The following is a 14,353-nucleotide window of genomic DNA, read 5'->3' as shown; positions in this document are numbered from 1 at the left end:
GCGCGGCGCCCTGTTAAAATAGCCTAGAGTGAACACTAAATGTAGGTTATTGAGGAAAATGAAACGCTATCATCTGGTATCAATCTGACCAGGTGCTAAGCTAGCACAGTCACTCACCGATATCGATGTAAAGTTAGGCAGATTAGCTTGCAGAGTCCTTTCACAGCAACCTCTGGCAGATCTATAAGAGAAAAAAAAACCTTCAATACACAGCAATCAGCACCCACCGTAACTTAATTTTTCGGAATGTCATAATTAGTCACAATGAAATAATGGCAACACATAAGTGAATTTATTAGGATATCATGGGAATGCCATTCCATACTCATTCTTTCTCCGGCAGGGTCCACAGGTTATTCACAGGATAACAATGGGATATAATGAAGCGACAGCGGATTTGCACCAATCTATCAAAGCTTTCCGGCCTCCCAGCATGCAATGGGCCCAACCATATATCCCCGCCTCCTGGCTCAGGCAAATCCGTTTTTTGTTTGGTGCGGCAGGAGCCGGACCATGGTCAGAGGGCCGCTGGTTTTTAGCAGCCCTAAGCTTTCTTATTTTATTTTTATAGTCTTACTATTTTTCTGATCAATCTTTCTAAACCGCGTCTTATACGCTTAGAAAGAGTTGCTCCAACAACTCTCTGCCAGGTCGCGACAACGCTTACTCACGAGTACAGTGCTGTTTTGGCGGGCGTCTGTGTCAGATATACTAGCAGGTCCAGCAGACGTTATCAGGCTGTGGCCGGAGAACGGAGAGAAGGTAAGGCATCAGTTCTGCTTAGAAGGGGAATACGGACACAGCTGCACTGTTTTGGGAGGAGACTACCAAACAGTCACTGACACGGCTGTCACCTCGGGTGCACCGGCACTAGGCCTTAGGGATCATAGGCTCCAGGAATAGTATGAGGCCACGATCCCTAGGGTTAATGTCAGCAGTGGGGAGTCAGACGCTCTCCTGGTCGCCCCCCCCCCCCCCCGGTTCATGACCAGTTTCCTCCGAGTCTCCCGCCATGAACTGTTTCCCACTTCCGTCTCAGATGCTGTACATGAAGGGGACCCAGTCGCAGCATAGGCAGCTGTGTGACTGGTGCGTCTGTGTTCACTGAGCGTCTGTGTTCACTATAGGTTCATGGAGCGGCAGTGTACACTAGTAGCGTCTGGATCCACTCAGCGTTCGCTAACGTACTGATCGGTCCTGGAAGCGAGGTGAGTCTCCCTGTATCCCACTCTACTGAGTACGGGTAATACAGCACTAAGGGGGTCATTCCGACCTGATTGCACGCTTACTACTTTTTGCAGCGCTGCGATCAGGTCAAAACTTGGCAAAACTGTGCATGCGTATGCACCGCAATGCGCAGGTGCGTCATAGGGGTACAAAGTGGATCGGTGCTGGGCGAAGGATTTAACAAAAAATCCATTCGCACAGACGATCGCAAGAAGATCGACAGGAAGAAGGCGTTTATGGGTGTCAACTGACCGTTTTCAGGGAGTGGTTGGAAAAACGCAGGCATGTCAAAGCGTTTGCAGGGCGGGTGTCTGACGTCAATTCTGGGACCGGACAGGCTGAAAATATCGCAGCGGCTGAGTAAGTTCAGACCTACTCAGAAACTGCACAAACTGTTTTTGTACCGCTCGGCTGCACACTTGCAAAGCGAAAATACACTCCCCCATAGGCGGTGACTATCTGATCGCAGCGCTGCAAAAAATAGCTAGCGAGCAATCAACTTGGAATGACCCCCTAAGTCTCTATCTACCTTCTTGAGTATGAATAGTTAGATAAGTGCTTATTGCATACGAGTCTGTATACATTTACTGTTTCTTTCGCAATGCGTCTGAATACGGTAGATCTGTTTAAACATGCAGTAATATGTTCTCCTACATACTTGAAATGTAGTTGTAGTTGATGATGATGTGCTCATATTACTTATTATACTAACGTATAACATGTGACTGACAGCTAGTGTGATTAATGACTTTACTATATTCTGTCAGTTTTGTTCTATTCCGTTCCTCAATGCTGGTGCATGGGTAGGGTCGGATTGTATGTCACTTTAAAAAGCTTAAAGTGATTACAGTCACAAATTGTGTAGTACACTGTGGAAGTGTTGATTATTTATCATGTCTAAGAGCAGCAACGATGAGGAAGATACACTCACAGCAACAACAACACTCATATCATGTTTGTCTTGCAAAGCTGTGTTATCCTCTCAGGATTTGGTTCTGGATGGTTTGTGTACAAATTGTTTTAGCTTTCACCAGGGGTTCATGAAAAATACAAGACAGATTCATGTGCAGGTTGATCCACCTTGAGCTATGTTTGCACAGACTTTATCCAGTATAACTGAAAGGATAATTCCTCCAACTCCTGTACCGGGGATAGATTACATAATTAACCCTTACATGCAGCTTCCCACTTGTGGTGTATAACTTCCAGCAGCTGCCTCTCAAAAGAAACAGGCTGATAAGCCTGTGGTAAGTAAATCTTCATCCTCACAGGCTACACATGGTTCAGATGAGGATTCATCGGAGGATGAAAGCTCAATTAATTCTACTTCGGCATACGAAGAGGAAGAGGAAGGTCTCAGCTCAGTGGATATAGCAGAGTTAATTGAAGCAATGAAAGCCATTCTGTCCTTAGAGGATTCAGCAGAGCCTGTGTTAAAAACCAAGACACCTGTGTTTAAACCTCCCAAAACAGTTAAGACCGAGTTTCCAGTCAGATTAGCTGACTGAAATCATGGAAGAGGCTTAGGATACGCCTAATAAAAAGTTTGAAATTCCAATTATCCTCTTCCAGCTGGGGATTGTTTAAAAAGGGAGGTGGCTCCTAAAGTAGATATGCATGTGATTCGATTAGTGCGAAAAAGCTATATTACCATTGCCTTAAACATCATTAAATGATGTCACGGTTAGGAGAGTGGATGGTTTTATAAAAAAACATTTTTTTTCCGTCTGGGGCAGTCATAAGGCGAGCCATGGATTCAGCTTGGATGGCAAAGTCAGCGGCTGCCTGGGCTGATGCATTGGAGGGGGATTTTTCAATAGCATCTAGAGAGCAAAAATCCCATATAGCACATATAAAACAGGCTGCAATGTTCTTGGAAGAAGTGGCATTGACTATGGGTACTACTGCCTCAAGGGCATCAGCTTCAACAATAGCTGCTCGTAGAGCAGTTTGGCTACGTACGTGGAAAGCCGATTCAGAATCTAAGGTGGTTTTGGAATCTGCTCTTTCCTGGAGATATTTTTTTTGGTAAAGAATTTACAAATATTTTGGAGTCAGAAGCAGACTCCAAGAAAGTAAAGTTTCCTTCCACATACAATTTCAAAACTAAAGTTCCGACTTTTCCACCCTTTCAGTCTCAAGGAAAAGCTAAAAGGTAAAAGTGATAGCAGGCAGTCCCAGTACAAGTTTGGTAAGACTAAAATGCTTTGGGCTACCAGAGGACCGGTTGGTAAAACAGATAAGCCTTCAGCCTGATGGTGCGGGCCTCCACCTGGGGGATCCCAGGGTGGGGGGCCGACTTCTTCAGTTTGCACAGATCTGGCAGCAGTCTACAACAGATGCCTGGGTGCAGGAAGCGTTATCTCTAGGTTATGCTTTTGCCTTCAAGAAGCACCCTCCTCCAAGGTTTTTTTGTACCAGCCCGTCTCGGGTAGAGACGAAGGCCAGGGCTTTGCAAGAGGCAGTTCAGAAATTGCTTCAGTCAGGAGTAGTCATTCCAGTTCCTCATGCACAACGAGGACTGGGGTTTTACTCCAACCTGTTTTTAGTTCAGAAGCCAAATGGGTCATTTCGGCCCATTCTCAATCGCAAAGTGCTGAACAAATACATTTGGGTACCTCGGTTTCACATGGAGACTTTACGTTCCATCATTTTGGCCATGGAGCCAGGGGATTATATGGTATCCCTGGATATACATGATGCTTACCTACATGTTCCTATAGCAATGTCCCATCAGTGCTATCTCAGGTTCGCTATCCTCCAACAGCATTTTCAGTTTCAGGCACTACCTTTTGGGTTAGCCACAGCCCCCCCAGAGTATTTACCAAGATTATGGTGGTAATGGCAGCTTACCTCCGCCAGCAGGGGAAAATAATTTTTCCATACCTAGACCATCTTTTAATCCTGGCACAGTCGCAGGAATTGCTCCTATGTCATCTGCAACAGACAATAACGTGTCTGCAGAAGCACGGGTGGCTCATAAATTGGGCAAAATTGTCTCTGATTCCGTCACAGCGGATGACTCACTTGGGGGCTGTACTGGATTCAAGTCTTCAGAGAGTAATGTTACCTCTGAACAAGATATCCAAGATACAGTCAAGGATTCAGGACTTGCTACACAGTCAAAAGGTATCCATTCACGCAGCAATGCGTGTGATGGGGTTGATGGTATCAACATTCGACATGGTGGAGTATGCACAATTCCACTCGAGGCCTCTGCAGCGTCTGATTCTTGCCAAATGGAATGGGTTGCATCAGACGATAAAAACACACACTATGGTTCTTACAATAGAAGTAAGAAGGTCATTAGCCTTGTGTCTACAGACATTCCATCTGGACAAGGGGAAACCCCTTTGGATATCAGATTGGGAAATTCTGACGACAGATGCCAATCTCCAGCGCTGGGAAGCAGTGTCAGGAAGGTTGTGTTTCCAGGGACAATAAACCAATAAAGAAGGTTGCCTGCCAATAAATATATTGGAACTTCGGGCCATATACATGGCACTGATTCAGGCAAAGGACATTCTTCGGGGAAAACAAGTCCAGATCTGCTCAGACAATGCGACGGCAGTAGCGTACCTCAACCATCATGGAGGAACTCGCAGCCTAAAAGCGATGAAGGAGGTAAGTCACACACTAAAGTGGGCAGAACTTCATTATCCAGCCTTGTCCGCAGTGTTCGTTCCGGGAGTCCTAAACTGGGAAGCGGACTTTCTCAGTCGACACGCCATTCAGGCAAGCGAATGGGCTCTACACCCGGAGGTCTTTCAGACTCTAGTAGACAAGTGGGGGTTGCCAGAGATAGAGCTCATGGCGTCCCGTCTGAACAATAAAGTTCTCGCATATGGGTCAAGAACAAAGGATCCCAGAGCGATCTTTGTGGATGCCCTGTCGGTGAGATGGGACTTTCATCTGGCTTATGTGTTTCCTCCAATCACCCTATTACCCAGGGTGGTGAGAAATATAAAGCAAGGAAAAGGTGCCGTGATACTAATAGTACGCAGATCTGCAGAGAATGTCGACGGATGCTCCACTTCTGCTCCCTCAACGTCCAGATCTACTGATGCGGGGTTCTTGTTATCAGACATCTGGATCGACTGTCTTTGATGGCGTGGCTCTTGAAACCTCCATCCTGAAGTCAAGAGGATTCTCACAACAGGTAATTCACACTATGCTCAGAGCAAGAAAACCATCCTCAGCTCGCATTTATCAATGTACATAGGAAAACCTATATTCATTGGTGCAGTGAACGGAAAATGGACACTAAGTCTTTCAGAGTTGCCAGGGTCTTAGCATTCCTTCAGGCAGGAATGGATAAAGGTTTGAAGGTGGCTTCCTTGAGAGTGCAAGTGTCAGCTTTGACTGAATGGTTCCAAAAGAAAATTGCCAACTTACAGGATGTGCATACTTTTTTCCAAGGAATGCTGCGCATTCAACCTCTTTTTGTTCCTCCTACAGTGCCTTGGAACTTAAGTCTAGTCCTGAAAGCTCTTCAAGTTGCCCCATTTGAACCACTTAATAAAGTGGATCTTAAATGGTTGACAGCTAAAGTTCTTTCTACTGGCTATGGCGTCAGCTAGAAGAGTATCAGATTTAGGGGCATTATCATGTCGTTCCCCATTTCTGATTTTTTATCCAGAACTAGTTATCAGAACTAGTTCTGGGTATCTTCCAATGGTGGTGTCTAAATTCCACCTTAATGAAGAAATTGTAGTCCCGGCTTTCCAGGTATCGGGCCTTTCTGCGGGAGATGCATCGCTGGATGTGGTCCGCGCATTAAGGATCTACATGGATCATACCAGTGCCATCAGAAAGACAGATTCTCTCTTCATTTTCTATGGATTTCACAAGAAAGCATGGCCTGCTGATAAGCAGACACTGGCAAGATGGCTTCGGTTGACGATTTCAGAAGCATATTCTCAAGCCGATCTCCATGCTCCGGCTAATGTCTCTACTCACTCTACTCATAAGGTAGGTCCATCATGGGCAGCAAAACGTGGTGCTTCAGCAGAACAGATATGTAAGGCAGCCACATGTTCTTCCAGTAACACATTCATTAGACATTAGGCCATGGATACTTTTGCCTATCATAACGCTGAATTCGGGTGAAGGATTCTCCTGTCCAATCAGGAGCGTCCCCACCACTAAACTGCTTTGGGGAATCCCATTGTTATCCTGTAGATAACCTGTGGACCCTGCCGGAGAAATATACGTTATGGTAAGAACTTACCGTTGATAACGGTATTTCTCCTAAATCCACAGGATCCACAGGGATCCCACCCTGACGCACCTGATTTGAGGATCCTTTTACTCACTAACCTCTTCCTTCTTGTATGGAAGGGTGTGCATGTGTGTTCTTATCGCCTGATTAGGGCTATCTATGATGCTCCTGCCTTGAGCTTTGGAATACAACTGATTTGCATGAGCCAGGAGGCGGGGATATACAGACATTGCATGCTGAGAGGCTGGAAAGTTTTGACCGATTGGTGCAAATCCGCTGTCACTTCATCATATCCCATTGTTATCCTGTGGACTTAGGAGAAATACCGTTATCAACGGTAAGTTCTTACCATAACGTATATTTCATGCTATATGCAGTTGGCTCTTATGCTATCATGTAGTCACATCCAATACAATTACATAAAATTTGTGGGTTTAACATTCAGGGAGCAAAAATGGGAACAGAAATTATCACAAAAGCACTGGGAGCATAAATAAATCCAGATAAAATAGACATGGGACTTTAAGACAGAAACACAGAGTATGTTATCAACAATGCAATGATATTGGCATCACACATAAATAACTATAGACCACTGTTTCTCCTAAAGCTCCCATTTGGTTTAATCAACATGTGTATAACTTTCCAGATCTATATGGCAAACAACAAGGTGCGGCTGTGGATAAGTACATTTCTTAGACATGTTCTCAGAGATGGTGAACTTGTGTGATTTGAATTTACGAGACTTTCACTACACTTAATAGTTTTCTTCAACAAAATCCAGCTTTAGCATCATATGGTAACTCAATTTGACCTTCTACATACACCAATTAGCCATAACATTAAAACCAAGTGTAAATTTTGTGTAGTCCCCTTCCTGCCACCATAACAGCTCTGACCCGTGGAGGCATGGTCCTGTAAGCTGCAAGATGGGGCCTTCATGGATTAGACTTGATGCTCAACTAGATTTAGATATGGGGAATTTGAAGGCCAAGTCACGTTCCTCAAACCATTCCTGCACATTTTTTGCAGTGTGTCTGGGCTCACTATACTGCTAGAAAGAGGCCATTTCCATCAATGAATACCGCTGCTTTGAAGGGGTATACTGGTTCTGCAACAATGTTTAAGTAATGGTATGTGTCAAAGTTACATCATCATGAATGCTAGCTCTGAAGGATTTCCAGTACAATAATGCCCAGAGCATCACACTGCCTTCACCGGTTTGCCTTCTCTTACCCCTGTAAACTATGCATATGCAATCCACATGTAAAAGAAAATGTCATTAATCAGACCATGCCACCTTCTACCACTGGTCCATGGTCCAGTTCTTAAGCTACAATGTGCCTATCTGACTGGTCTGCGGTAGCAAGTTGTGATGCATGGTGTGTTCGGACACATTTATATCATAAGCAGCATTTGATGATGCTCTGACCCAGTCATCTAGCCATCACAATTTGTCCGTTGTTAAAAGTCGCTCAGATCCTTACGCTTGCCCATTTTGTATGCTTCCAACACAGCAACGTAAAAGAGTGTTTACTTGCTGCCAAATATATCTCGCCGCTTGACAGGGGCCATTGTAATGAGATAATCAGTGTTATTTCCTTCACCTATCAGTGGTTTTAATGTTATGGCTGATTGGTGCATATTAGTTCGGGTGTCTTTGTAAAGTGTTTAAAATAATGTACTGAAATGTGAGGAAATGTGCAAAGCTGTGACGCATGGTTGTACCAACCATTAGGCAGTCTGCTCTCTTGCCATGCTGTCCTACAACATTTCCTCTCTCTCACTGCTAAGGATTAGGAGGCAGATGAGAACATTTTTTTTCTACAGTGATTAGTACAGGAGACCTCTCAGAGCTTTTGAGTTTTCTGGACTCGTAGCAGAAGCTGAGGGTTGGTTATTGCTGTAGGCAAAGTGTAGGAAACTAGGAGGCTTAATGGTGTTTTTCCTCACATGGAAGATAGGGCTAGGGGACTGCGGAGTACCCAGAACTAATGCAGGTTCAGAGAGTCTCTGCTTTAATAATGGCTGGAGAACCGGATACTGATACCCACCTAGCAGGAGAGTGATAAATGCTAACAGAGAATGCCACAGCTGGTGGCCATAATACAGGTGGTAATGATGAATCTGGTATATACAAGTAAGCATGTGCTAATATACAGTTATTTATTGCAAACACCGTGGAAGGAAGAGATATATACGGGGAGATGTAATAAGCACTGAAAACTGTGGAGAAGTGAGTCAGTGGAGAAGTTGCCCATGGCAACCAATCAGCATTAAAGTAACATTTATAATTTGCATACTATGAAATTATACAGAGCTGCCAATCGGTTGCCATGGGCAACTTCTCCACTAGCTCACTTCTCCACTCTTTTCACTTCTTAGTACATCTCCCCCATAATCTCTATTTGTTACAATCAGTTTATATTGCTACATGATGTATTTATATTTTTATCTTTAAGTATGAATAAGTTTTAAATACACTATACTATTTGATTATTGTCTCAGTAAGACACAACAGCGTGTCTTTTGTAATTCTAGTGAGGTGGCTGATTGCCTCTTAATCTTCTGCAGCACCTGTGTCTTTACTCCTATATATCATAAGGCGCTGGGTGTATTCCCCATCTTGCAGTGATGAATCTAGCCGATAGGTGTAGAGTAAACATCTGACCACCTTGATCCTGACTGCCGGCAATATAACTGTATATATAGATGTGTAGATATAGAGCCGCATGTAATAGCAGTGACTGGTGCTGGTGGATCAAAGTGAAACCGTGAAGAGCGCCCACCAAAGCTAACTGGCCCTGGGATTGTGCACAGGCAGCAGGTACAGCACAGTGGAAACTGTGAAGAAAAGCCAGTAGCAGGAACTGTATCTGAGTCTGTGTACAGGCAGCGGAGATAACACACTGGAAACTATGGAGAGCGCCCAGCAAGGGTAACTGGTTCTGTGTTGTGCAAGGCAGCAGGGATAGCACACTGGAACCAGAGAAGAGCACCCAGTAATAGTAGCTGGCACTGGGTTTGTGCACAGCCAAAGGAAAAGCAAACGGATATTGAGATAGCAGACACAGGGAACAGGCTAACACTCTGTGGGAGCCAGGAATAAAGGCTGCAAATTAAGTTGTTTTGGTCAGGAGCAATGGTCATAGGAGAGGTTTAAATACAGGGCTCTAGCTTCTGATAGGCTGCCGGAGACACGTGCAGAACACTGTTGCAGCATTGGGCAGAAAGCAATCAGCTGACTAGAACTAAGATGGTGGTGCCCAATCAGCTGAGGCATCTGCATGTGGAATTGGGCAGTTTATAGCGGCAGCATGGTGCGAGCAACTCTGGAAGGCAGATGTGAGGCAAGGAAGGGCCAGTACTGGATATGATAATGGGGACAGCCACTCCAGTGTGTGACAAGACCATTTAATTTCATTTAAGATTTACACAATATTTGTTTCATAAATTCCATGAAATTGTGGTATTACCCTTCTCAAACTGTCCTAGAAGCTCCTTGGAAAATGCTACCAACACCTGGTTCATTTGGTTCTGCCCCTGTATTGCTATAATAAGTTGATCTTCAGTAGTCCCAGTAGTGATCTTCTGCTGCACCAAACAGGCACTTTTATCATTTGTCGTTTATCTACACTTGGCGTACTATTTTATGCAAATGGGAAAACAAACCTTACCCCCCTTGCTGCAAGGGTTACGTCTTTAGCTCAAATCACTTAACGAAATCATCCAGGGGCATAGCCAGAACTTTGTGGGCCACATAGCAACATTTTGAAGGACCCCATCTATAGCTTCTAGAGCATAGGTCTGCAAACTCAGTCCTCATTACTAGTGATGAGCGGATTCGGTTTTACTCGGTTTTACTCGGTTCTCAAAACGGCATCTTATTGGCTCACGGATGTCACGTGTTTTGGATAGCCAATAAGATGCCGTTTTGAGAACCGAGTAAAACCGAGTAAAACCGAACCTCGCTCATCACTACTCATTACCCCACACAGTGCATGTTTTGCAGGTCTCCTCACAGAATCACAAGTGAAATAATTAACTCCACCTGCGGACCTTTTAAAATGTGTCTGTGAGTAATTAATACACCTGTGCACCTGCTGGGTTACCTGCAAAACATGCACTGTGTGGGGTAATGAGTACCGAGTTTGCAGACCTATGTTCTACAGCAGTGTTTCCCAACCACGGTCCTCAAGGCACACTAACAGTCCTGGTTTTAGTGATCTCAAGGCTTGAGCATAGGTGACTTAATTAGTACCTCCTCAGTTATTTTGATTTAACCATCTGTGCTGAAGCCTGGATATCACTAAAACCTGCACCGTTGGTGTGCCTTGAGGACCGCGGTTGGGAATGCCTGTTCTAGAGACACTTCTCTGCAGCAGCTGTTAATTTTATGCCCCATAGTAGTGCCCTAGTTTTTTTTATGAATCGTAGTAGTACTTAAGTTCAACCTATGTCATATTTCAGAGCTGCCAGTACACATTATGCTGCACAGTACCCCCAATTCACATTATGATAAATAGTGCTCCCCATTCATAATGTGCCTCATTACAGTGCCCCAGTTCATATTACATAACATTAAAATGCCCAATTTTACACCACACTACAATGAGCAGGTCCAGGGGCATACCTAGATATATTGCAGGACCCCAGGAAAAAGTCTGAAAAGACCCCTACGTAGCACCCAATGGCGAAAAATGTATAGAACACATGTAACTTTGGCAGGGAAGGTGGGCCCCTCCGAGCTCTGGGACCCATAGCAGCTGCACTCTGGTAGCTACGCCCTTGACATCATCCTTAATTACATGCTCAACTACATCAGCAGGATCTGCCTCTGAGAGTTCTAAATTATCTGGAAGGGCATTGATTCTTAAGAGACATTTGCAAAAACTAACAGTGATAATTCAGATTACTAAATGTTGTATTTTTATGTTATCTATATTTTGTAATGTTTGAGGCTATTGTATATTTATGAAAAATGTTATTGTTTATGCTTTTAAAAGCATCATAGAAAACTTATAAATGAACTTTAACCAAATCCTACAGTTATTCAACACACAGAAAATTGAAAATCTATGTATATGAGGTTTGGTTGTAGTGGACAGGTTCTCCTAAACCTAGCTTGCCCTTATGTCCTATTTGTAGACAGATATCATAGAGCAAACAATGGTACTGTACTACATTCTATGTGACATCATGTCTGACAAACAGTTTTTGAATTTCAAAAAGGACATTATATTAACCTACCTTTTTCAGAAATACATAATTTCAGTTCATTAAGGATTTCTCTGCGTTCCTTCACACTGGCTGTGGTTACTTTTGTTGCAAATTTCCTAAGTGTGTCCTGCACCTACATAGAAAAGAAAAGCTTAATTTTGCAACACATACAGTATAACTAAAAGAAGGCATAAGGCAGGTGGAGTTAAGGTTATAAAATAACTAAAAAGAAACAAACACACAAAGGAGATAAAACACAAAACTGCTCTATGGATACAACTAATAGTGGTAATAATAATAATCATTATTATTATTCCGCATTGAAAGCACCCAAACATATCACAGCACTACACAGAGAATATTTGACCATTAACAGTCCCTGTTCCAGTGAAGCTTACAGTCTACATTCTCTACCAAACACACTAACAATGATTTACCAGTAAGTTTTTTTATTTTGTGTTTTGACTGTGGGACAAGTTAATGAGAGAAGGCCGCACGAACGAAGGGCATTCAAACTCCACACCAATAATGCTGCGCTGGTGCAATTATTGGTCTGATCGGCCAATTATCGCTGATCCAGTGGTACAGGACTTGGGAGAAGGAGGGAGCCCTGCTGCAGCAGACTAATGTCACACTGGTCAGCCCAGCCCCAGTGCCCAGTGAGATAGTGCCACTGCCAGCTGCCTGGGCCCTGCCTGTTACTTCTCCTAGAGAAGAGAAGTGGAGGACTGGGTAAGTCTGCTCGTTTTTTTATTTGGGAAGGGGGGGTGCAATGGTGTGCAATGATTTTCTGTGTTGGGGGTGGGGGGGGGGGTGCTGGGCTGGCAGGCTATGAATGTTATTTACTACCTGTGGTGTCGGGGCCCCAGGTGAATCCTAACATAACACCATATGAATAACATAACATTCATGGGCCTGTGCTGCTGTGCCATGAATAAATAATTTCATTGGTCAACTCAATCCCAGGATCCAGGGATTGACAGTTTTTCAATCCCGAATCCCGGGAATGAAAAAGATGCCAGAGATTGGCTTCCCTAATTATGAAGGAAAGTTATTAAATAAATGTTAATACTATTAATGATCATATATAATGTAGGCTACCTGGACATATTTTGGCAGGAACTCAATGAATGCATAAGATAGTTTTAATATTCAAATATTATTAAAAAAAAAAAAAATAACTTTGATTACATAAATATAATATATTATGTGGAAATTTTACAATTTTTCACCACAGGAGAGCAATGTATTATTATTATCTTTTATTTCTAAGGGGACACAAGAGTTCCATAGCATAGCACATAGGCAAACAACACACAAGATTACATGGCTATACAGTACACAATTGGCAGATTCATACAGCTAATACCCCTATCAGACCGCAAACCACAGGTCACACCCGGGAGCCACCCACGGGTGCTTCCCCAGATGATCTCCAAGCGCCGCCCATCCATACAGGTCGCATCGACCCCGTAACAAGTTCACACCGCACAGCGACACAGTTTGAAGCTGTATTCAACCCTGGTCGCTACTGCTCAACCCGGGATATTTCCACTGGGGCCTTTCAGACCGCGGAGCAACCCCGGTTACTGCACACACATGTGCAATAACCCGGGTTACAAGCTTGCGGTCTGGAAGGGGTATAACAAACGGAAACAGATATATAACTACAACCCTCAACGTGCAAAATTATGTAACAAAACATGAGGAGAAAGGGCGTTGTTTGCAAAAGCTTATATTCTAATGGGAAATGGAGGGACACAGAGACGACGTGGGCAGAAATAGCTCCCCTTTGAGAAAGTACAGTAATAGTTACCAATTCAAATAGCTTAAATCACTTGCTTCTTAGAAAATTCTCAACATGTGAACTGTTCAGGAGACCACAGGAAATGGAAAAAGTAATTGGATCTCATAATTCTGACTTCCCCAAATATAATACTAATAATCACTCCACTCAAAATGCTCGGAACACTGCCAAACAAATATAATTCTAATCTCTCATTTGCCAGAAGAGGAGAAATGGCAGCATAGACCATCAACTTTTATCAATCGTTCTTCCCTCAATAGTACCATTTTTTATATAGATTTTTAATGTGGGGAGGTGCACCCAGGAATAATTACACTTGGTGCACAAAACAGAGAAAAACAGTACTCATTTATAGGGCACTCATGGACTGATCATAGACTGAGGTAATACTAAAATATATATGCTAGGAATCTGAATGTCAATAGGAATCTGAATGTCAATAATAAAATATAACTTGTATTTAGAAATAATTAAAATTATCAGTCAGCTAAATATACAGTTACAATAGTGCAAATGGTGACAAAGTGTACAAGTTAAAATAAAAAGCAATTGTCTCAAAAATCTGTGTAAATAGAGCCCTCAGGCCTAGAGAACCTGCCTACTGATAAACCCAGGGATGTAATTTGCAGTCTCCATTACTATGCTCAAAAAGAGGAAATCCTCCGGAAAGCTCGACAACTGGAGGCTATAGACTTTAATGGCGGGAAGATTCAGCTGTTACCAGACCTAGCATGGTCTACCCTACAACAGCGTCGGGCCTTGAGACCCTTACCGACGCTCTCCACAAACTGGATTTGAAATACCGCTGGGGTTATCCATTCAATTTACAAGTTACCAATAATGGCAAATCTATGATCCTTCACAAACCGGCAGAACTG

At 43.4% G+C, this 14,353-nt stretch overlaps 1 protein-coding gene across 2 annotated transcripts in view; it reads right to left on the bottom strand.

The window, feature by feature from the left end:
- GCN1 (GCN1 activator of EIF2AK4) overlaps positions 1–14,353 on the bottom strand; it is a 194,420-nt gene that overhangs the window by 148,977 nt on the left and 31,090 nt on the right. For both annotated transcript variants that reach the window (XM_063913142.1, XM_063913143.1), the window contains exons 2-3: positions 11,699–11,801; positions 118–181 (exon numbers count right to left, since the gene is read on the bottom strand). In XM_063913142.1, coding sequence (XP_063769212.1) covers positions 118–181; positions 11,699–11,801 — 167 coding nt within the window. The remainder of the gene's footprint in view (positions 1–117; positions 182–11,698; positions 11,802–14,353) is intronic.

The sequence above is a fragment of the Pseudophryne corroboree genome, chromosome 1 (assembly GCF_028390025.1).
Source record: "Pseudophryne corroboree isolate aPseCor3 chromosome 1, aPseCor3.hap2, whole genome shotgun sequence".
NCBI classification, from domain to species: Eukaryota; Metazoa; Chordata; class Amphibia; order Anura; family Myobatrachidae; genus Pseudophryne; species Pseudophryne corroboree.
The sequence above is the reverse complement of the archived record's forward strand: the minus strand, read 5'-3'. Positions and strand labels throughout refer to the sequence as shown.